Genomic DNA, 23,862 nt, shown 5'->3' with positions numbered 1-23,862 from the left:
AGTTACAACAAAGGCATTTTGCCTTAATATAATATAATTCCAGTAAATAAAGTCAAAATGAAAGGTAAAATGTACAGACAAATATTGGAAGCTAGTATTTCTTCAAATAACAATTCTGGAGACAAAACAATATGTCTTGAAAGGAATTATAATAATTTTGCACATGTGTATGTACACACTTAATAGATCCAGTGACCTTCTACAGTCCTCATGCAATTTCACAAGAGTCTGACATAGGAATGTTCCAAAAAGGCTTTTTTTGTGGGGGTGTGGGACTGAATCATATACCTTGACCAGAGGGTGTAATTCTCTCCTGCACCACTAAGTGTAAGAGATGATTCTGTTCTGCCGAAAGGAGCGGCCTGTTGTAAGAAAGGAAATGAGAAATGCATTTGAAAAAGAGGACATCATTGCCAAGACTCTAATCTTATACAATGCAAAAAGCTCACCATAGTTCTGTCTGCAGAGCCTTTAAGGATTCAGTGTCCTTCTCCTGACAGGCCATCTGCAATTTCAGCCTCAATTTTAGATCACAGGCATTCTAGCACAATACGAATCTGACATTTTTACATTTACATACCACAACTGACTGCAGAAGAAGGAACACATTTTCTGGGAGGAAGTTTACTAGAGGACATAATTCAACAAGAGTTTATTTAGAAAAGCCACATTTTAAAAAAGTTTTGTTGTTTATAGGCCAGAAGATACCTTACCTTGACTGTGCGAGTCAAATGACTCCCAGGCATATCGCTCTAGTGTTTGAGCATGCTCAGGTAACAACTTCTGAGGTGGAGGCTAAAATAAATAAATGTGCAAGATGAGAAATAAAAAAAAACTTTTCAAAAAACTTGTTTTAAAAGCATGCATCAGGTCTATATTACGGAGCCCCTAAGGGGACATGGAGCAAAAATAAATAAAATTTAGTTTCATGTGCTCACGCGAAACTTTTATGTGCTCACGCGAAACCTTCATGTGCAGAATTGTTTTTTTTTAAGTTTAGTTTTGCGTGCGCACGTGAAACTATCGCATGCTCACCTGAAACTATCGCGCGCACACGTGAAAGCAGAAGTTTCACGTGCGCATGCGATAGTTTCACGCGAGCATGCAATAGTTTCACGCAAGCACGCGCCAGTTGCGCCAAAGAATGAGAAATATTAAATATTTGCCATCAGGGTGGATACCTTGATGACATGTAAGCATAATTTAAAATATCATTTTATTATTTATTTCTAAATGTACATTTTAATGCGTCTTTGAAATATTTGTCCTGACATATGCCAAAGACAGCTCTGTTTTATAAATAATCTTTGACAAATTATGAGAAAATGTATGTAGAAAAAAAATCTTATTACACTAAACTAGATGATTTTATTTTATTCCACATTTCTTTATGAATATTTTTTTTATCGGTTGATTGAACTTTTACAAAAATATACAGGACAAACATGAACAAAAAATTTTTTACCCAACCCAAAAAAGGAAAATAGAAAACTATTTTAAAGTATATTTAAACAAACTGGATAAAAAAGACAACAAAAAAGAAAATAAATATTAGTAATAAATTAAATAAAATAATAAAAAATATGTGTTACACCAACTGACACAGAGCGGTTACACCACATTGACATTTTTGCAATTATCCCACAAATATTCTCTCAAAATAAAATAAAACCAGAAATTTTAGACTTGGTCCTCAAAAAAGAGAATGCATGCAAGTAATCTGCAAATTTATTTTGAAATTTTAACCCTTTTACATTTAATTGAACCCTAAATAAGTAACGTCACGTCATTTACCCAAATAATGTGATTTGCAGATATTGAACAAACACACTAATGATTTGTTTATACAACTAATGGCTTTGCAAAGTCCTAGTGACCCTTACAGATATTTTTAAAAATATCTAGTTTACCTCAAGCAGCATAAGCAGTAATACCCTGGAGATTTCGCACTTTGCTATGATATCCATAAACGCACCTGAAATTAACACACATTAACACAATCAAGGAATGTAAAGCAAGCATAAATCTGATGGTTTTCAGCAGAATATGGTTGTTTCTTAATTGTATGAATCAATATATTGTGTACACAGGTTCGGGCACTGGTAAGGACCCTAGTCACAAATCATTATATGATTCATACCGACAGGAGTGTTGGTCCCAGGCAGCTGTAGTCCTCTCTCCTGACACATCAACTGCATTTCTGAGAGCACAGCAAGAGCACCGTCATAATCACCTGCCAATGAAACGTCACTTTACTGTTACTATGGCAACAACCATCTCAACTGACTAATGATGTAGGAGGCTGTTTCCTGGACAGGGATTAGCTTAAACCAGGACTTGGCCTTAGTTTAATTGGGAAATATGATTAGTTTTAACAAATATGCCTCATCAAAAACATTACCTGTGTGCAGTTTGAAGCAAAACAGTGCAAGTTGTTTTCAGTTGGGACAGCTCTTACATTTACCTTAGTCTAGGACTAGTCTAAACTCTATCCGGGAAACCGCCCCTATATGAATTGGGAGAAAAGTGTCATCATATTATGGCATTAAAATGATCCTTGAACTCACGTGTTAGTATTTTGCAGGAGGCCATCTCCCACAGCGACAGCAGGGCCTCAATCGGAGTCTGAATCTGCAATTCTGCGGCTCTCTGAAAATGAACTATCGCCTCTCCTGGTCTGTTCATTTCCTACACACAAATATTAAAAAAACACCACAAACAGAATAGACATCATGACAAAGTCCTGGGAACCAAAAAGAAACAATTATCAAATAGCCTGATTTATAAAGAGAAACTGCTTCATATATTGTAATAATTTAAGTCTCACCTTCAGAGCATTGCCAAGCTCCAGTGAGAGACTGGCGGCCATAACAGGCTGATTCATCTCAATATAGACCTAAACAATATATAAGTACTTATTTGTAGTATAACATCTAAATAAACACAAAATCTGCTTGTGACTGCAAGATTTCAGTATTCTTAATACAGTGGAGTATACTAATATATATAATATATATATATAAATTCTGTTTTAAGCTTTTCATATAGCTTTCAAATCTCACATTGGAGTTCACATCTCATGACCGCTCATAATGTGCGTCAATGTTTTAAAGCTATGGTGGAGGATGTTTAAGTGTACAATTCGGTTCGTTCCTGTATCAATTTATAACACTTAGTGCATGGAGACATAATATCTGATTTCAGATTCCGCTCGAGTAAAAAATATTGCGGGTTTAGAATAACTAAAGGGTAAGCAAATAATGACAAGATGTTCATTCTTGGGTGATTGTTTCTCAAAACTATAGCTACATTTTGAACTACTTGCAGTGAGAACTTAGTTATAAACATCACCCCAAGTAACAATATGTGGATGAGGGCTTGATGATTTAGGAAAATACATGGAGAATGTGTCCAAGATCTCTCCAGGGATTCACACAGCAAGTGATTTTCTGGAATTTGTGCGCGCTATCACACATATCACGTAAAGATCCCGTAAAGACCCATTATGTGTAATGTAACTGTAGTCACCAGTCCCTCCAGAAAAACGTGATTATGCGATTGCATGATTTAACCAAAATCAGCCAAATATGCAGATTTCCATGTGCAAAAATATGCGGGGCATGCTTGATTTCATAATACCTGCATTTTCGTAGCAAAAATCACATATATCTTAGCAGAAAGATTAAAAATGTTGCATTTACTTCACACAAGCACAGCCATTTTTCCTGTTGCCATGGGAACGTTCTGAAGTGACGTGATTATGTGACGTGAACATCATTCAAAAGTTCTTGCAGTTTCATTGCATAAATATCCGCCATATTCCATTGCATTTTTTGCAAGATCAAGGATTTTTGCCCGCAACAATCACAAAAAAAACCTCTGCGTTTTTCTGGAAGGACTGAGTCATGCACTTAAAGGATATTGTTACACAGCATCTTAAATTTGCTTTTCATCTATGCTTTCTCTCTTGAGAAACCACGTGCATGCAATTTTTCTAATTTGATCATAAACTAGTGCAACCTGTACTGTTCTATTAAAGCTGAGTACACACCACAAGATTTTCGTGCTGGGAATTTGAGTCCCCATCGTCTTCATGGTGCACCAATTATCTTATTAGATTTTCCTGTGGTGCGCGGTGCGTTAGAACAGTGGTTCTCAAACTGGGGGCCGCGAGATGGTGCCAGGGGGGCCCCAGATTTATGACATTTTATAAAATACATTAATTTATCATGAATTCTGTGTAATTAAACCAAAAAAATAAGGCAACTAACCAACAGCACTACTCTGTATAACTTAATATGTTTTGTTTAATTAAAATGTTACATTTTAGAACAGTTTTTTGTCATACATTTTCTTTGGGGGGCCGCGAAGGAACGTACTGTACACAAGGGGGTCCACTCCGATCGCAAATCGAGCAAAAATCCTGTTGTGTGGGGGAAAACCCCGTTGACAAACGCACATACGCTGTAGACTTTCTCGTGAAACAAACCGATACCCAATCAGACAACGAGCAGATGAAAGATAAATCTATAACAACTACATGACACAGAGATGTAAAAAAGCAGTCCATTGTATTAATGACATTTCTTTATGCCTGTTGGTCGGCCGCCATGTTTGTTTTTACTGTGAAGTCAACATTTGGACGTGAGAAACATTGCGAGATCTTCGCGAGATTTTCTGCATTCTCAGCGTTGTTTGTGAAGTTTATCTGATAGTGTGCAATGTGCTATCATGATCGCATACCGTTAATGCGTTCTGGAAATGTTACGGAAATATTAATATGTCCCAATTTCGAAAATTATCCCAGGATGAATTTCAGGAAGTGTTTGTGTTCTCTATGGCTGGGTATCGATTCAGATGTTCCAGATCGATTCGATTTCGATTCACAAGCTATCAAATCGATTCGTTTCCGATTCTCGATTACATTTTCGATTCCGGTTCTCAGGTAGGTTTTTATACTCGATTCTCGATTCAACTCAATGAATATAGATTTAATACAAATACTATATTAATAAAAAAGAACAGTGAACAGCAGTTTACAAGTGGGTAATTAATACAAAGAAATTAAAAGTCACAAGTCTTGCTTGTGAAATCTAAAATGCTTCCATTCCTCCGTTCAATGTTTGCGGAAATAAATATGAAAAAAAAAAAACGATTCTGCTCTTTGAGAATCGTTTTTTAATCGGCCACGTTTTAAAAAACGATTAATCGAAAAATCGATTTTTTTGCCCAGCCCTAGTGTTCTCACAGAGGGCACTCTTGCAATTTTATGGTATCAATGCACCGTGTGAAAGTGGTTTTAGCTGAGCAGAAGCAACACTTAGCAGGAAAGTCAATAATCTAGAGTACTAAACTTTGTCCTTATGATGTAATAGCTTTAAGTGTATATGCTTTTGAAATAACATGTATTTTATAACCTATTAAATAACATGTGCAGGTTGTGAATAACTGAAAATAAATTTGATTGCTATAAATACCTTAATAGAAAAACTATAGCAGTTCATTGCAGCCTGCATGTTTTCATCAAAGCCAGGAGCTCTCAGTGCTCTCGTTTCCTGTTCTGAAGCCAGGAAGAGTCGGGCAGCGTCGGTCAGAGCCAGGGCTTCTCCTGGGGCATTGAACAGCGTCTGTTCACAGCTGCAGACATTGAAAAAATACCATTTCAACTACCCTACAGAAGTGATCACATTCAACAGATAATGAACATTCTGAATCAAAACATGAACAGATCAAAGCTATTTACCGGGCCATAGCTAGATTACAGAAGGCAGCATATTGAGGACAGTCCTGCTGTTTCAGCTCCTTGGCCAGCTGCCCTAAAGATAGATGTCATGCAAAGTTGTGTGTTAACCTTATCTGGTGACAGGTTCTTATTCAGTTTTCTTCTAACACAATACTCACCAAACTGTTCACTTGCTTCTGCCACATTAGGCTTCCGAAGAAAACGTCTGTGGTGACGGGAGGAGAAAAGCAAACAAACCATCAACATCAAGTTGACACGCCAAACTGCAAGCATTTTTATTAAATTTTTAAACTGAATTACATCCAAACAACATATATCCAAACAGTCTTCAGTTTAATCAAACAGATCAGCTATAGTGAGTGACAAGCAAGCAACGCACAAAAAGCATTATCCCACTATCTCTGGATAACTTATGATTCACAACATGTTTGTGTCGATTACATTATAGGGGTGCACCGATAAATGCCGATATACACTAATAATACGTGACCGATAACTATTCTGAATCGCACAGCCGATATTATTCACAGCTATTTCATGTACTACGGCTTTTGATCAGTAAGTCCTTATCGATCTGAAATCACTGTTAGTCATTTTTTAAGATTGTTAGGTATGATTCTTTCATGTTTGAAAAAAAATCTTGCATGAACCCTGGCGAAGTGCATTCAGCACAGAAATACTCCATCATACGTCCTACTGTTTTTTTTTTTTTTTTGACACTTTGCCTATGTTTAGCATGAGAAATCCAACTTAAACTGTGTTAATATGTCAGAATGCATAAAATACCATTAACCCCCCCCCCCTTTAAAAAAAATTTCTTAGTTGATGTATTTCAATAACTGTTGATGTGCTATAGTTTGTGAATACACCTAATATGAAAATGTTCTTCTTGAAATCAGTAACAAGACACACATATTACATTTGAGATATATTTTATATTAAAATTCATTAAATTAATAATATAAGAAGCTTTTGGAGATTAGAATAAAATGGAATTATTGTGTTCGTTTTGTTCTTTGCAGACGGCCCCTATCTTGCCTTAATACAGCAGTTGCATTACCTCAAGGCAGATAAAACAGATAAAAACCGTTGTGTGTCCCCTTCTGTATTTTTAAACAATTAACGTTAAACCACAGTATGGCATTGCGCTGAACTGGTAATGATCTATGAAAGATTTCCGAACGAAGATTTTCTTTAAAAAATAATCGTTATGCAAGCGAATCTGTTCATGATAGAAAAGCATCTAATATCACATCATTCTATTATGGTAACTTCTTAATTCTACAATAAGAAATTGACTGATATATCTAACGTAGTAGACTAGCGACGTGCTAGTCAGGAGAGGGTTGTGCTTTCATGACACTGGTTATCCTCTTTGTCGTTAACTAAATTAATTGTCTGCCAAAAATAACAATGTATCACCAATAATAAAATAAAGTTCAATAAAGTCATCAATAAAACTGTTGTGGAAGCTCTTACTTCTTCAGTTTGTTTGACACCGCTCGGTAGCGCATTAGAAAATCTCCCTCGGCTGCCATTGTTGACACTTGAGGGGGCGGGGCAAGAAACAGGAAGTTCTGTTACGACTGTTTTATTGGATGTAAACTGAGCTGCCAGTTCATTGGTTTACATGGCGAAAGGGCGGGTCTCTGACAGAATTTTCATTGACAGAATTCATTAAAAACGTTAAGCAAGAATGCGAGATTTGTAGTTTGGGGAAAACACCGACACAATACAGCATTTATCATTTTAATATTTTTTTGTTTTTATGTTCCTCTGTTATTTTATTTTAGTCATACATAATCTTAAAACTTAAGTAAATTTACAAAATGTAATACATTTACCAAAATAAAACATTAAAAAAAAAATATTTTCAAAAACATAACATTTTTTATAAAAATAAACAAAAAATTCACAGATTTTCATAGACAGAATCAAATACTTCTTCATCTTGAGCTTTAGAGTTCTGAAAGAGAACAAAGAGACCAAATAAAATATTTTGTAAAATTTAAATGGTGTTTACACATATTAAATTCCAGATATTGACACATTTTCTGAAAAACCACTTTTGGTTTACTCATCAACAAAACTTTTAACACATGTAAGTATTTTACATGAGCAGGTTATAAATAAAATAAAGGCATGAATTTAAAATTTTAACTTTCAAAATACCCAAATATGGGACAGTGATTTTGATGTGATGTTTTAAATTTTAGGATTTGCAGAAAATCATGTGTACCAATCTTCTTACATGCTTAGATTGCATAGTTAGCTCCTTGCTACCGATCTAAATGTTTTACGGTAGCTGTGTTTACTGTTTGTCTAAATTTGATGTAACTTTTTTGTCTTCATTTCTTTTATGTATGTTCACATTTATGTAAAGCTTATGTGTCACTATTTAACAATGAAGTCAAATGCCAGTGTTAACGTACATACTTTACATTTATGTTTACCAGAGTAAATATCCACAAACATTCAGTGTAAATCAATATTTCAAATAAAGTATTTGTATTCAGAACAGATTCAGTGCTTCTATTAAAGGTCTTGTGTAGTGTGGTATTCAATCTTTTTCCTACTAATAAACCAACCTTTTGTTTACAATTCGTCTTGTCTTCTGCATGTGTCATCTCTTCTGGATCTAGCCTGTCATATATGGAGCTTGGTCTGGGTTGTAAATCCTTGTGGAGTAAGATGTAAAAAAAAAATTATAAATAAAAAATGTACAAACCAATATCAGATAAAGAAAACATATTAGCAAAAAGTGAAATCTCTCACAGTGTAAAGTGATGCGGATGCATCATCTTCATCCATTGCTGCATCCTCACTATTTGTTGGTCTCTGCTGCGGTGCTTTTTTTTCCTTTTCTTTGGAAGGAGGATGTTCCTAAACCAACAAAGGCAAAACAAGAGTTCAAACCAATACTCAAAAGTTGCTAGGATTTGTGTAATTTTTGTGTTTAGTTTTAGCATTACATATTTAATGGGTTGACTGTGCATTTATCTGGAAGGTATCATACTGTTTTTGGTCATAGCCTAACCGTCTTGCTTTCAAAGCAACTCTGGAAACTAAGTTGTAACTTGCAACTGGGGGTTATGTTCCTTTGTCTGTTATCAGAGCTTGAACTGCTTTGGATAAACACTTCTGCAAAATTACTTAATAACACTGGCCTAGTTCTTTATTGTCACCTTGACCACCATCTAACTTTTCATCAAAGCATAGTAATAAGCACAGTACAATATGGAGGTGAATTTAGGTAGGTGAACAACAATAATACTGTACTGTACAATACATTTGGATCTTTTTAAGGCATTCAGCTGTTACCTTGTATCTTTTTAATATGTAAAGTGACCCAACCACATTGAAGATCAGTACAACTCCTGAGAAAATCATCTGTATGATGACATCAATTTCTAACACATCATCTGGCTCCTCATAACCTTTATCTGAAAAGAAAATGTAGTTCTGGTTGAGTAGATGAAACAGTGTAGCGATAGATATACAGTCATTTCACTCATGGCAAAATTTTTGCAGCCAGCTTCATTTCAGATATACAAGTAGTTACTGTTTTAGTTCAACATGTCACATGACTGATCTCATGTTATTTTTTGTGATCTTTTGTTGTGTACATAATAATTTACTGCTTTAACTGATTCATCGCCCCAATCTGTCCATTGCCTCACAAACTCGATGTGTACAGAAGGTTCAGATTGAAATAAAAATCAATAAACTATAAAGATCAAGACTCATACATGACTGTACATAAAGTCGAAATGATGAGTGTGTACTTGAGATATCTAAAAAACTTGGATATTTATCTGTGATCTTCAGACTTACCCCTTACAAGAATAACCCAATGTACCGTCTGACTCCCATAACGGCAAGAGTATTCTCCAGAAAAAGATGTGTTGTGCATTTTGATTGTTGCCACCACCTGGTTTTTACTTATAACACTTTTACTTTCAATAATTTTTTCCCAAACACTCCCCAACAGACCATGGTAGCATTTAATTGGCTGTTTGGTGTAGTTTGCAGGGATTTTCATGGAGAGGCTGATGTTTAAAGTTTCTCCTGTTAGTGCCACTCCGGTTCTGTACGTCGTCGAGATTGAAGCGTCACCTTTTTTCAGATTGAAGAGGTATTAATGGTCAGACATATAGCAATGAAAACCAAGTCAAACTCTCAAATAAATAATGACTGACCTACCTTCAGTTACTCGCCAGCAGGACAGGATAAAGACCCAACACACGGCAGGCTTTGCCACATACATCATTACAATTCAAATTTCCTTTCATTTAAAATGAAATGATCCACCCTGTGACTTTTTGTCAGATGTCATATCCAACACAAGAGCGAAGCATTATTTTCAAACAGAAGTCATGTCTCTGGAGAAGACAGGAAGTTGAGCCATATTGCGTCACAGTGGACTTTCACAGAGCCTTTTACAGCATAAAATCTTCTCATGAATCCACCAAACCACTTCCTATGTAACTTCCCTAATTCTGTCCTTTTAGAGAGAAATAGCCTTTGAATCATAAAACCTGGTACAGTATTTTATACAGTATATAATAATTTCAATACTACATAATAAAAGTCTTGGTGAGAGACAAATTTGTGGGAAAACAAATTAAAGGGATAGTTTACCCAAAAATAAAAATGTCATTATTTACTCACCCTCATGTTGATTCAAACCTGTATTGGTTTCTTTGTTCTGCTGAACACAAAGGAAGATATTTCGAGGAATCCTTGCAATCAAGCCATTTTCGAGCACCATTCAAAAAATTGTGCTCCAAAACTGTTTGGTTACAAACATTGCTCAAAATATGCTCCTTTGTGTTTTGCAGAACAAAGAAATTAACAAAATTTTCATTTTGGGGGGAACTATCTCTTTAAGAAAAGCCCATCATGCTGTAGCTGTGAGGCCACTTTACCAAAAAAACTGTTTCTGGTTAGGTTAGTTAAGAAGCATGCTGGGAAAGCAAAACTGGTCAGAAAGGTGAGTTTTGAAATACTGCACTTCAACCACCAGATGGAAGCAGATGAGTATGTGATATTTTGTAAAGGAGACCCTATTGGGAGTTCATAATGTTTCCATCTCACCAGCAAATAAATGAATTACATAATGATTGCATCACTTCATTTTCTTTCTTCGCGTACAAAGATTTTCTAAAAATATCTACTTTGATAAGAAATAGATAAAAGACAGAAAAAAGGTGTAAAAAGAGAGAAAGACATTCACACAAACGTAACAGACTTGGCTATTCTGTATGCACAGGCTTGCATATTTTCCAACCAATTAAACTTCTAGGCTCCATTTGTATGGTCTGATGACACTAAAGGAAAAACAGAGAAAGTGAAAGAAAAGATGAGAAGGTTGAAAGGAATTCAGTTGGAGGTGACAGATCGCCTGGTTTAATAAAAAACAGGTGCATGCGCCTTGTGACTGCTGCCTTAGAGCCAAAGAAATGGAGTAAACTCTCATACAGTTCATTCACATACCAGAAAAAACAGAGCGGGGTGAGAGAGTGAGAACGAAAGAGAGACACAACAGAAATAACATCTGGATAACAGAGAAAAAATATTTCCTGCCCTGTACTCGATTCCTTCAGTCATTCTGGGGATCAAAATCAGTGCAGATTTATATAGACATGACTCTAATAAATTACAGTACAGCATACCTGCGTAGAAGAAAAGATCAAAGGCAACTGTATTTTACAATCATAAACAATAAGACTGATGACATCAAGTTAGATACTCAGTAAAGTAACATACTTTGAAGTTTTCCCTCAGTCTGAAATAAGAAAAGTGCAATCATATCGTTTTGAGAAACATTTTCAACAACAACAACAAAATTATTTTAAAGTTAGATTATTCCAAGTCCATGTCCAATTTTATCTGCTGTCTAACTGCAGCAATTCAGTCTTATTGTCACTGGTAGCAACGATGCAAGATTAAATCTTTACTAGTAAGTTACTGGAGTTGTTGCTCAGTTTTGACAGAAACTTAGACTGAATAAGTCTTATGCTACCTGATTTATGCATCTGACTGATAACACAGAGAGAGACGATATGTTTGCACATCTGGAAAAGGAGTTATGAATTGTGATGGCTTCCAAAAGAAAGATAGATATACTTTTTGTTAAAACCCATTCAGACATTCAAAATGATCAGTCAGTCAATTGACTTCAAATGTTATAAGAGAAACTAAACAAGAACTGCACACGCACATTAAAGGATCTCTTGACAGAAATGCAAAATAATATACAAAACTATATTATCAGGGGTGTATAAAGACCTTTTATAATAAACCCCTATGTTTTTATTACCTTATGAGACATTGTTATCTACATACTGAGGGTCCCCTAACATGGAAGTTGCCATTTTGTGCCGCCATGTTTCTACAGCAGCTCTTAACGGACAAACTTTTTTATGAAGCTGTCTCCGAAGATGATTCCGAAGTGTTTGTCTGGTGGTGGCTACTGTAGCTTCTCTATGCGTTTTAAATACGATGGGTGAGCAGTTAACTCTTTCCCCGCCATTGACGAGATATCTCGTCAATCAAGAGAAAACGCTTCCCCGCCAATGACGAGTTTTTCCGTCTTTCCGCAATACCGCTATTATCCACTTCCACAACTTTTTGAACCCGGAAGTATTGCCCTATGGCAAGCTGCTGCATGTCCGTGTCTGTTTTAAAGATCGCTCTGAATGGGAACTCTATGAAAAGTCCGTCACAAAAATGGAATTATCTCTGCTTTTTGCTCAAAATGTGGTGTTTTTGCAGAAACCTACCCATATTCAAAAGCTGATTACAAAAGAACCACTGAAGGTAGGATGAAACGGTTTTTGGTATATTGTATGTTTATATATTTGAAGAAGAACATTTTCTGGAAGACATTAAACTTTTGTGAAAATCATGAAAAACGCTGGCGCTGGCTTGCAACTTTTTTTTAAAAACGCTGGCGGTGAAAGAGTTAACTGAACCATTGGCTGCAATTCACAACCTTACCACTAGATGCCAGTCAAATTTACACACTGCACCTTTAACTCTTTCCCCGCCATTGACGAGATATCTCGTCAATTAAGAGAAAACGCTTCCCCGCCAATGACGAGATTTTCCGTCTTTCCGCAATACCGCTATTATCCACCAGGTGACGCCCTTCCGCAACTTTTTAAAACCGGAAGTATTGCCCTATGGCAAGCGGCTGCATGTCCGTGTCTGTTTTAAAGATCGCTCTGAATGGGATCTCTATGAAAAGTCCGTCATAAATATGGAATTATCTCTGCTTTTTGCTCAAAATATGATGTTTTTGCAAAAACCTACCCATATTCAAAAGCTGATTGCAAAAGAACCACTAAAGGTAGGATGAAACGGTTTTTTTTGTTTGAAAGCAGAGGGTCTGTTCTTTCATTTGGTATATTGTATGTTTATATATTTAAAGAAGAACATTTTCTGGAAGGCATTAAACTTTGGTCAAAATCATGAAAAACGCTGGCGCTGGCTGGCAACTTTTTTTAAAAACGCTGGCGGTGAAAGAGTTAAAGACCAGGTAAAGTCATTTCTAAAAATAAATTGTTTCTAAACACGTTATAAATGTACAGAATTGTGGGGCTACAACGTTAAACAGTTTGTTCTCATTAACAAGTTCACGATTATTTGGGTGGGGCTAAAATGGTGGCTCGATGAGACACCCAGCATGGCCCCGCCCCAACACAATCGCGAGCATCCATTCAGATTGTAGCGGTATTTGAAAGTTGAGAGATATGGCAGCTATCGAGTGGCTGTGGTTTCCTTTTCGACAGCGGATACGCCCCACCGCATGAGAATCCTGCCTATTTTTCGAAGTTTTTGATAACTTGTTTTATGCACTTGCCATTTTATTTCCTCATTCAAATTCGTCTCGGGTGTGCAAACTGAGAACACATTTAATATGATACTTTACATGAACTTTAACAATTATGTAAAAAGCCTCAATTCTGATTTGAAGGCATGGTAAAATGACTATAAACACACACCTGTTGCCACACATTTTATATTAATTCTTGCTATCTTGCTTAGTGATCAACTTTAAGGATAATTAACTATACAGCTGTGGAAATAAATTTACATTTTACAGTGAAAGAGTTGTCATATATATATATATATATAACCTTGTTAAATCCACATGAATCACAGTCTTATGGCTTTACTGCTTTTATAAATACGCCTACTGTTTAATGAAGTATACACACCTACATAAAATGTATTTACAACCAAGCTCAGAGGAGAACAGATGAGGGAAGGAAAATGAAAAGTAAGTAAGTTAAAAGTGAGAAAGAGTGCAGAGAGGGGAGGGGTTGAATAAGAGAAAGAGAGAGCATATAGCATCAGTTATTTTGGGAGGCAGACCTACAGTAAGACAAGTTTGAGCACAGACTTTCTTCTCATCTCATTGTTTCTTCTGCTGATTAAAAAAATAGGAAGACGACTGAACAGGACTGAGACTTAAAACAGTAGAGGACTTGAAAACATATTTACTACAAGTAAACCGAGAAGAAGACAACATCTCATAAAATTGATTAAAAGTAAGTAATTATTTGTAACAATTCAGTGTATTTTCAAAATACTGACTTATTCAAATATCCTTTTTTTACAATGTTTCACTGATGGCGTTACACAGATGTTTTGCTTAAGTACCATGTGTGCCCTGCAGTTTTTCTGCACTGTTATTATTTTCCTTCTCTCTGCTGAATCCATCCTTTACATTAGCTGCTGTATCTGTGTGGTATAAAGGTCTGTCTACAACTCATAAAGCAAAAACCCATTTTACAGCAATTCCAGGAAATACCAAAAAATCCAAATGTTGCAGTACTGAATATGTTTACTGTAAGAGCTGAGAACATTTTTCAACATTTCTGATGTAGTATGTCAGTTCCTTCTCTCAAGGCTGAAATTTGTTGTGTATTATGTAATAGTATTTGTTAAAGAGTGTTGGCTTAGTGTAGCTTGGACATAAATTAAGAAGAATATAGTTTTACTATTAAAATAAAAAAAATGTTGTCATTAAAAATGGTTTAAACAAACAGAAACCACCTCTTTTGAGATTTTTTCAGCATGCAAAATCTCTTAAAAACATTGATATGAGGTCATTCTCAGAAATGCCTCTTTACTGACTCACTTTATGAAGTCAATAACCACGATTTCCAAATTCAATATTACGTAAAACTTTCTCTCCTCCAGCTTTTGCCCAAGCGTCACTCTCTTGTTCCTCTTTCTCCAGCTGGATTTCTCTGATTTCCAATGATCATTTGAGCTTAGATAAGTTTTGTCTTTTCACAGTAAAACTTACTGATGTCTCAGTGATTGACACAAAGAACACAATTTTCTGTAGATAATTTAGTTTAATCTGTACCACTGTTCTCCAATGAATGACTTCATGTGATCTGACCTAAGTGTCTGAAAATATTCAGCACGGCATCATTGTCCAAGGGAATTGAGAAGATGGGATCATATGAAGTCGTAGAGCTGTGTACAAACTTATGCTCGGCACATATAAGTCTTTTGGCTGTTTGTCCTGGAAATAACAGTGTGCTCTTTTCTGTGCCAGATGAATTGGCAGCATTAAGGTTTTAAACTCTAAAACTCTCATTGGTAATTTTTTTGATTGTTTAACAGTTTAATATAACTCCATACCTCCTTTTTCTGTACACCTCAGCCACATGGTATCCATGACTGTTCCCATGGCAAAGATGTTAATGGGATGGCTGGCGCTCGTGGCATTTTTGTCTCCATGTCTTGGGATAAGCAATGAAGTGGATTATGGGAACTGGAACTACAGAGAGGGAGGTAAAACAAATAAACAATGTATCCAGATGGTGAAGTAAAAAATAAAATGCTATCATACTGTTAGTATTTTGTGTCATATGTTTGCCAAAATAAAAAAGTTTTTTTTCTTATCATTCAAAAATCAACTTTATATTAACCTAGTGAGAAAATGTGAGTCAGTCTGGATTGGATTAGTCATCATTAAAATAATTAAAAGTCAAAGGAACCAGTTTTATAGAAACACACTACATACTATTACTAAGGAACGGTTTCCTGAAAAAGGTTTAGATTAGGCCAGGATTAGGCCTTATTAGGCTATATAAGGACATTTTACAAACATATACCTTACGAAAACATTACTGGTGTGCATCTTGAGACAAAACAATGGCAATGATGTATTTTAAAGGGCACCTATTTCACCTGTTCATACACAATAAAACAAAGTTATTTTGTATATTTGGTATAAAACAATGTGTTTGCGTGGGTTGTGGTTAAAAAACACATTATTTTCCACATACCGTACATTTTTGTAGCTTCAGATATACTGTCTTCCTGAAACACACTGATTTGTACAAAGCTCATTGATCTGAAAAGCTCTGTGTCCCTGATTGGCCAGCTAATCTGTACGTTGTGATTGGCCTGAATACCTCTGACGTCAACCGGAAATGTAACGCTCCTTACCATGTTTAAAAGATTCACTCAAAATGCAATGCTAACAGGAGTTAACTTACAGGCTGAGTCCGAAGCGGGAGGAATTATGATAATGTCGGTCTGGTCTAAATCACCAATTCCAGAAAGTAAACTTGCATACAATCCGTGTGTTTGTTAAAGTCCAAGAAAATTTTACGTTAGAGACGATAACTCACGTCATTATTTACTTTGGGGTTTTTACCTTTTGCATATTGTTAACATGTACTAATACACACTTACACACCAAAGGAAATGTAAAATCGTGAATCGGACAATAGGTGCTCTTTAAGTTATGTCAGTGCAAGCTGTATTCAGTCATATGCATTTTTGTCTGGGACTACTAAAACATTGTCTGGGAAAATATCCCTATCCCCTGGTTTCACATACAGGGATTAGACTAGTCCTAGACTAAAATAAATGTAAGAGCTGTCCGAACTGATAACATCTTGCACTGACATATCTCTTCAAATACATCAGTGCCTTCTGTTTTGCCTCAAAATGCACACAAGTAATGTTTTTAGGCATGTTTGTTTAAACTAGTTATATTTCCTAATTAAACTAAGGCCTAGTCCTGGTTTAAGCTAATCGCTGTCCGGGAAACCACCCCTATATCTTCTAATTTAGTCTTTGCTATAAGAATAAAGCTCTATAGTTTAGCAAAACAAATTAAAAAAAAATCAGTCTTGCCTACCTTACTAAACAATAACCTCATTGTTTTTTCCCTTACGACAGCGGAGAACGTGAATGTGGCCAACATACGCAGTGTTACCCGAGTGTTGGATGCCTGGGGCAAACGTATATTCAAAGAAATCAAGACACTTCTACATTCACAGCCCAGTGATCTTCTACCAGACTACTCCAGGTAAAACACTACAAAGGAAGCACAACAATCTGTAGTTACTAAAGTACAAAACAAGTACACTGATTTAAGTATAAGGCTTTTTTATAATAACTTTGTGTCTGAAATTAATCACTCGTTTTTGTTTACTCATTCAAGTTGACTACATTGGTGAACTTATGTAGGGAATGAGGGTATTTCGGATACAGTCAATGTTGTTTGTAACATTTCCTACAAAACTTGTGGTAGAGCAGCTATTTATTTTTGAAATCACTTGGCACTAAAACCATTCTGCCTTTCAAAGCCTTTCCTTTAAGCACCTTAAAGTTGCTGTCTCTATCACTTTTGTATAGTTTAGTACTAGCCTGTATGACCGTAGAATAAAATGCATTTGCCTTTGGGGTTTTGTTATTTTGACGTGCAGTTAGTTTGTGGCTTTAGCCTTGAAGAGTGTGTTCTCATAAGATCACTTTAAACGACAAGCATTGAAACAGAAAGCGCTAGAAAGGGTTTACACGCAGACATGCTAAATAAAAGATGCCATGGTATGTTAAATGGGATTATTTAATTTAGATACAGCTTTTCAACCATGTGCCTACCTACAGCTAAGATATGTACAAATTGCAGCTACTGTAAAAATGTGTAGTGGGCAACAAAACAATTGATGAAAACATTACATTAAAGGGGATATATCATAAAAACGTTTCCATGTTTAAGTGCTATAATTGGGTCCCCAGTGCTTATATCAACCTAGAAAATGTGAAAAAGAACAACCCAATAACTTAGTTTTGGTAAACTATTCTCTGCAAGCATGTAAAAAAATAGGTCATTGAAATTTGGCTCCCCTTGTGATGTCACAAGGGGATAATACCATCATTTAATCTGCACTATCCTTCCACGCAAATGATGAACTAAAGAAAAGGGAAATCAAGCCTTGATGATGTTTAGGAACCCAGAAATCCTGTTAGATGTTCTAGCATATTTTTTTAAATCTGTTGAGTTGCAGGATTTGGATACACTTAAGGGAATGTAAGGCAGATGCCAGGAAGAAGACAATTTCAGCAATGTACCTGTGAAAATACTCCAGATGTCCATATGAGCAGCTGGGTCTAATACTGTATGATCTGTCAAGAAAGAGCTTTATTATCCTTTTTGTTGTTGACCATGAGGCGGCAGGATAGGGGAGTCATCACAATGGACACTGGAACTAATGTGAACAATGGACACGTCATCCTATGACACTGAGTGTTTTAACACACCTGGAGGCAACATTGTGTGACCTTTAAAGATTTTGTGAGGCACGACTGGCTAGGAGGTATACAGGTTTAGTCGTGTCATATGAAACTATGTCCTGTTAATTTATATTCTTTGACTTACAGAAACCCAATTCTTATGTACGAAAATGAGGGTGAAATGCACAGATAATATTAGCGCTCTCGTACTTTCTTACTTTCTCATCGATTTCTTTCTTTATAATGTTGAGTATGCAGACTGAGTGGCCTTACACAAAATGATATTTTCAGCCAGGTGCTAAGTATTGATTTTTGTTATTGCTATTCAATTATGCCCTTGCAGAAGAAATGGAGAAATAAAACTGTGTTCTCTCTCAGATTCAGATGCGCGCACACACACACACACACACACACACACACACACACGTTGCTGTATGTGGTTTCATGACTTTTCATAGGGATAATGCTTTTACACTAAGCTTATTTAAGATTCACATTTACAAATTGCAGAGAAATTAACTCGCTGTAGACACTTGAAAGTGCAATACATTTTAAAGTATAACAAAACAAATACTGGGTTATTTTCAAAAAGTAATCAATAAATAAATTAGGAGTTAATTAACCAAGAAAATTTTTATATGGCCCAACAATGGGTTGAAACAAACCATCATTATGGGTTGAAACAACCCAGCATAGATTAAATTACAACCTAACGGCTGGGTTTGTTCCTTTTTGACCCAACGCTGGGTTGAAAATAACCCAGGCCCTGTGTTCACCAAAGCGTTTGGTAATGCCGCCTGTGGGTGATTGGCTGGGTTTCTTTAGTTGAGCGCTTTAGTTGCTATAATACTAATAATACTTGTTTATCAGTCATTGTACGATGTGCAGGTTGGTGTGGTGTTTGTACTCCGATTAGAGACGTGAAAAGTAAAAATGACAAGTGCAGTGTTTTGCCCATATAGGTGAACTCTCAGAGCTTAGCGTGAACACAAATGAAAGCTGCTAGCTGAAACTGGGCCTTAAAGTTTAAAATATAATTTTGAACAAATTTTTCTATGCTTCAAACCAGGTGTGCCTCATACATCTTGAAAAGTGAAACCGCTGGCACTTTGATCGCCACCTGTTGGCTGGCTGCAGTACAAGTCATAAACCCCGCCCTCTCCTTGCAAACGAACGAGACTCGGCTTTAAATAAAAAAATATTTACACTTCCAATAACATTTTTCCGAATGGTTTTGGTCCTTTGAGGTAGTTATTATCACGTTTATATATGTTCAATTGGGGGTTTTTTCCGTTATGATTGGTGTGGTTGAATTGGGCGCGCAAGCATTTGATACCGCGGCTCTGCCTTTGGCTCCACGGACGTGTCCTTCTGCGCATGCCCTGGCTTCAAACTGACGTTTTTTACATAACATGGCAGTCCCACGATCGGGACATTTTTGGCTTTAGTTGTTTACAATGGAAGAAAGCGACGTCGGTTTGTACGTCTACAGTCTATGCTTCAAACCTAAAACTATCACAAAAAACTTTGCAAAAAAAAAAATTTGTATTATTTTCAAGCTGTATGAGGACACAGTAAGTGTTCACAGTATGTTTATAACAATATAGGGTATAGGATGATTGTATGTACCAAAAAGACTTTAGATGGGGTTTCACAGCCAGGGTCACAAATGTGTGTCCTAATAAACAAATACTTGTCTAATCTCCCTCACCTCGTCTCACACACTGTGTGTTTCTCCACAGGGTTCGTCCTCTTTCGGAGTCCTTAAATGATCTCTTCAGAGAAGTCTCACATTTACAGAAGCGAATCACGGACCTTAACAATCGCCTAGCAACCCTGGAGCCGTTTCTCCGTCATCATGGTTACCGTGAGCAGGGAGAGGAGGGACAAGAGTCGCCTCAGAGCGTGAAAGGGGCGGAGTCAAGCCAAGCAAGGTATCCAAGGCGGTACAAGGTCCGAGTGCTCCGCCCTGTCAACAGGATGATACGCACCAGACGAGTGAAAGTGACCAACGACAGTGCAAGGGTCAAGGCAAATGAAAGTGAGAGGTAGAAAAACATTGAGAACATAAAATATTTAGATGCGTTTTAAGAGTAAAAGTATATCAATATATTGTCTGATCAAAGGGATGTTATTCGTTATATAAATATATATATATTGATATATATTTTTTCATTTGCACTTCCTCATTGAAGTTCAAAGACTTCAATACCAGAAATGTATTTCTTTTAACTCACGTTACACAATTAACGTTTAAACAATGAAGAATTTTGATGCAAAACCATGCAAGTGCTGAAGTGCATGCAAGCTTTTCTGGCAAGAAAACTCTACTTCCAAAACAAAACAAAAATAATTTGGTAAATATCATTATCTTTATTTTGATAGCTTTTCAAATAAAAAGTATTCTGCTTTGACTGTTATTGTTATATATGCAAATATTATTATATATAAAAAATGAAGTAGTTAAAGGAAGTTTTGTTATTAAAAGACAAAATGCATTTTTAAGTTCCTTTTTAAAGCAAGTATTTTAGAACCCGCTACTGGTAATCAGTACTTACTAAGGGTAAGATTTAAGTCACATGTCAAGCATATAAAAAACATGTAGTTTTACGTAGGAATGTAGTTACAATGTAGCATCAACCATTATGGACATGCATCTCTTATATGTATGTGTTATATGTCGTGCAAGACCTCAAAAGTGCTCAAAATTTCTTGTCAGAAAACTGAGGGGCTGTTAATGTCTAATTGTGGAAAACTTTCCAACAGGATTTGAATAAAGCTTGAGAAAAAAACAGATGTCTCCACAACAAGAATAAACAAAGATAAACTTAAACAAATCAGAAAAGCATTCATGTCTGTCACAGGAAACATTTCTAAATAAACTGGTGAATAAAAAGTGAATACACTTTTAAATGTATTAAAAATATTTAAAAATGCAACTTTGTGTTGTTTATTGAGGACTGCTCATGTTTTTAATTATGCTCAGATATCAAACACTGCATGTGACTGTGCAAAGTGGGATCAAAAGTGTTAAGGCCACATTGCAAACCAGGGTTTCAATACGGTTTCAGCGGCAACAACATAAACAAATGGCTTTTGTGTCCGAAGAGAATAAAAAACAACCGAGTCGCTCTAGAGTAGATTATTTCTCATAGCAAGCAAAATAAATAACCAATTCAAATCATAGATAAAGTGTATACAATTATAAAATGAATGTATACAATTAGCAACAGATCCTTATATTCTTGGACTGGCTGCCAAATCCACACAGAGGTGATCCATGCTCACGTCTCCCCTCGTCTTTTTGAAACCGAAACATTTTTACTTTCAAAAGGTCAGTTTAGTCCCTAGACAGACTGATAAACAAGCACAGACCGGAAGTTAACTCCGGGCCAGGCGGATAACATGATGAAACAATATATAGATCGGACGCACGTGCGCTGACGCGATACACGGTCGGATCCGAACGTTACTTCCGGTTTCGTTTTTTTAATGGTCTAACTAGTTGCTAAACTGATCTCTTAAATGCCTCGTCAAAAATAACAAATGTATTGGTTTCCTATGTAATCTATTTTTTTTTTGCTTGTTATATAAATAAACTACCTTTGTTGTTATTTATTCTTAGCGGAGTTTACCGGAAGTTACGTGCGGACCACGACAGCCGCTTGTTTATGTTGTAACTGCTGAAAATGTCTATAAAAGCTTATTAAAAAAAGATTAGATATCTTTGCTTCTATTAAAGTATGCATGGTGATCTTTGGAAGCTTTTCAGATCATGCTGATGATCATCAGTTTGGATGAATTTACAGAGACCATGCCAACTCGAGTGCATTATGTTAGCTGTCACACAATTTGCATTAAAAATACAAAACCAAATCATTTCCACCATGGTGGTCTTAGACATTTTTAACCCACTGTATTATTAATACTCTTTAATACAAGAGCACTGTTTAAGCAAATTACTAATCATAACCATTTCTTTTTTTTTCAAAGAACATAACTCATAAAATATGAATATCTGTTTTGAGTAACATTTTCCATCACTTCTCCTAAACACAGCAGTTAGACAGGCTCTTATAAAACATTTTTAAGGATTTCATGTGTCCTGTTATGCAACAACTATGACGACACAGAAAAACAACAAGGATCGCAACTGTGTAAGTTTTTAAAGCTAATCTCTCAAATACTACTTCCCATTGAGATGTGAAGTAAATAATTCTGGAGTGTTACGTAACTCCGGCCACATGGTGGCAGTGTTGTGTGAGTTTATCAGGAGAGGAGAGCGCATGGGGGCCACTCTTTATGATCATCATATGATTTATGAGCATTTATAAAGACCACTAAGAGACTGCAAGTGCAGGGTTGTTTCACTCTATGGTTGGATCAAAAATAAACAGTTAATTCAATTCAATTGGTTTTTAATCACTTATATTTTACCCAACCATGGGTTGAAAACCCAAAATATTTTGGTGTGCATGTACAGGTGTAATTTTATGCAACTCAAGCAGGATTAATTTCTTTGTAAAACCATTCAAAAGTAAATTGTCCCATTGACAAAAAATCAGCAATTTACACACAAATTTTATATTCTGTCAGCGTTTCATCAAAATTTGGTTATTTGGCTTTTCTCCATCTTCTAAATGTGAAATACTTTCTCTCACTCTTAATCGATTTATTCACAATTTTATTAACCTGTCAATATTTCCTTAATTTTCCCGGCTGCTGCTGCTCTTCTCCTGCAGATTTGAGCATTTGCCTTTATCTCCGGCTGCTGTCTCTTGCGTACATGGACACGTGTGTGGGTGTTCATATCATCTGTACTTGCTGGTTCTGTATCATATGTTGATTCTTTGTAGCACCCAAACCAAGGCACAGCATACTACACACATCTTTCCCTCTATGTCTCTCTCTCTAACTCTCTCTAAAGATCCAGTTGCTAGGTAACAGTTAATTGTCAAGAAATAGTTACATGTGTTGCAATGTTTTCTGTGATTGGCTGCTTGAGGGAAGAGTGTGAGAAAAAGAAGGGAATGAAAGAGAGAGAGAGTGGGGGAGTGAGACAGGAATAGAAAGAGTAGGTTTGTGAACCGTTCAGTTGCAAAGGGTTTTAAAAATAAAAGGCTATTAGTTTAAAAATAAGCAACCCATACGAAAGCCACACGAGCACCTTAATCAAAAATGATAGAAAATGATACTAATCTATACTAATATTGACTGTACAGAGAAAACCTCACATTCAGTACAATGACATCAGTACTTTGCATGTAATTTGTTCGTGATGCAGTGAACCAGATGTATCCACGGCAACACCAGCAGCCAAAGCAGCTCTCATTCACGTTTCTTACACTGTGCATTACTGTATGTCACGAATCAAAACTATAAGCTTGATCAATTTAACATTTACGTAAAAAAACACATGCAGAACAAGAAAAGATAGACATTAAAATATTTTTGAGATTAATATTTGTCACAAAAAACACCCTTGATGACTGTCCTCTTAAATTTTGGCTGCTCTGTGGATTATAAAGGACACACAGACTTTGAAGCTTGAGATCTCTCCC

The 23,862-nt window shown here is 36.0% G+C and overlaps 2 protein-coding genes across 2 annotated transcripts; both read right to left on the bottom strand.

The window, feature by feature from the left end:
• Positions 1-40: 40 nt before the first annotated feature.
• On the bottom strand, positions 41-7,330 carry LOC135746717 (40-kDa huntingtin-associated protein-like). The gene is made up of 12 exons (XM_065265378.1): positions 7,223-7,330; positions 5,902-5,948; positions 5,744-5,816; positions 5,478-5,637; positions 2,828-2,896; positions 2,568-2,688; positions 2,141-2,233; positions 1,911-1,975; positions 714-795; positions 581-627; positions 450-505; positions 41-362 (listed from the first exon to the last, which is right to left on the bottom strand). The coding sequence occupies exons 1-12, from the start codon at positions 7,279-7,281 to the stop codon at positions 281-283; spliced, it is 954 nt and encodes a 317-aa protein (XP_065121450.1). The 5' UTR covers positions 7,282-7,330; the 3' UTR covers positions 41-280.
• A 160-nt stretch (positions 7,331-7,490) lies between these two features.
• Positions 7,491-10,453, bottom strand: LOC135746784 (uncharacterized). The gene is made up of 6 exons (XM_065265481.2): positions 9,947-10,453; positions 9,578-9,859; positions 9,065-9,186; positions 8,519-8,626; positions 8,332-8,421; positions 7,491-7,709 (listed from the first exon to the last, which is right to left on the bottom strand). Exons 1-6 carry the CDS (start codon positions 10,011-10,013, stop codon positions 7,656-7,658), a joined length of 723 nt encoding a protein of 240 aa, XP_065121553.1. The 5' UTR covers positions 10,014-10,453; the 3' UTR covers positions 7,491-7,655.
• Between the last annotated feature and the right edge of the window lie 13,409 nt (positions 10,454-23,862).

The sequence above is a fragment of the Paramisgurnus dabryanus genome, chromosome 4, assembly GCF_030506205.2.
Source record: "Paramisgurnus dabryanus chromosome 4, PD_genome_1.1, whole genome shotgun sequence".
NCBI lineage: Eukaryota > Metazoa > Chordata > Actinopteri > Cypriniformes > Cobitidae > Paramisgurnus > Paramisgurnus dabryanus.
The sequence above is the reverse complement of the archived record's forward strand: the minus strand, read 5'-3'. Positions and strand labels throughout refer to the sequence as shown.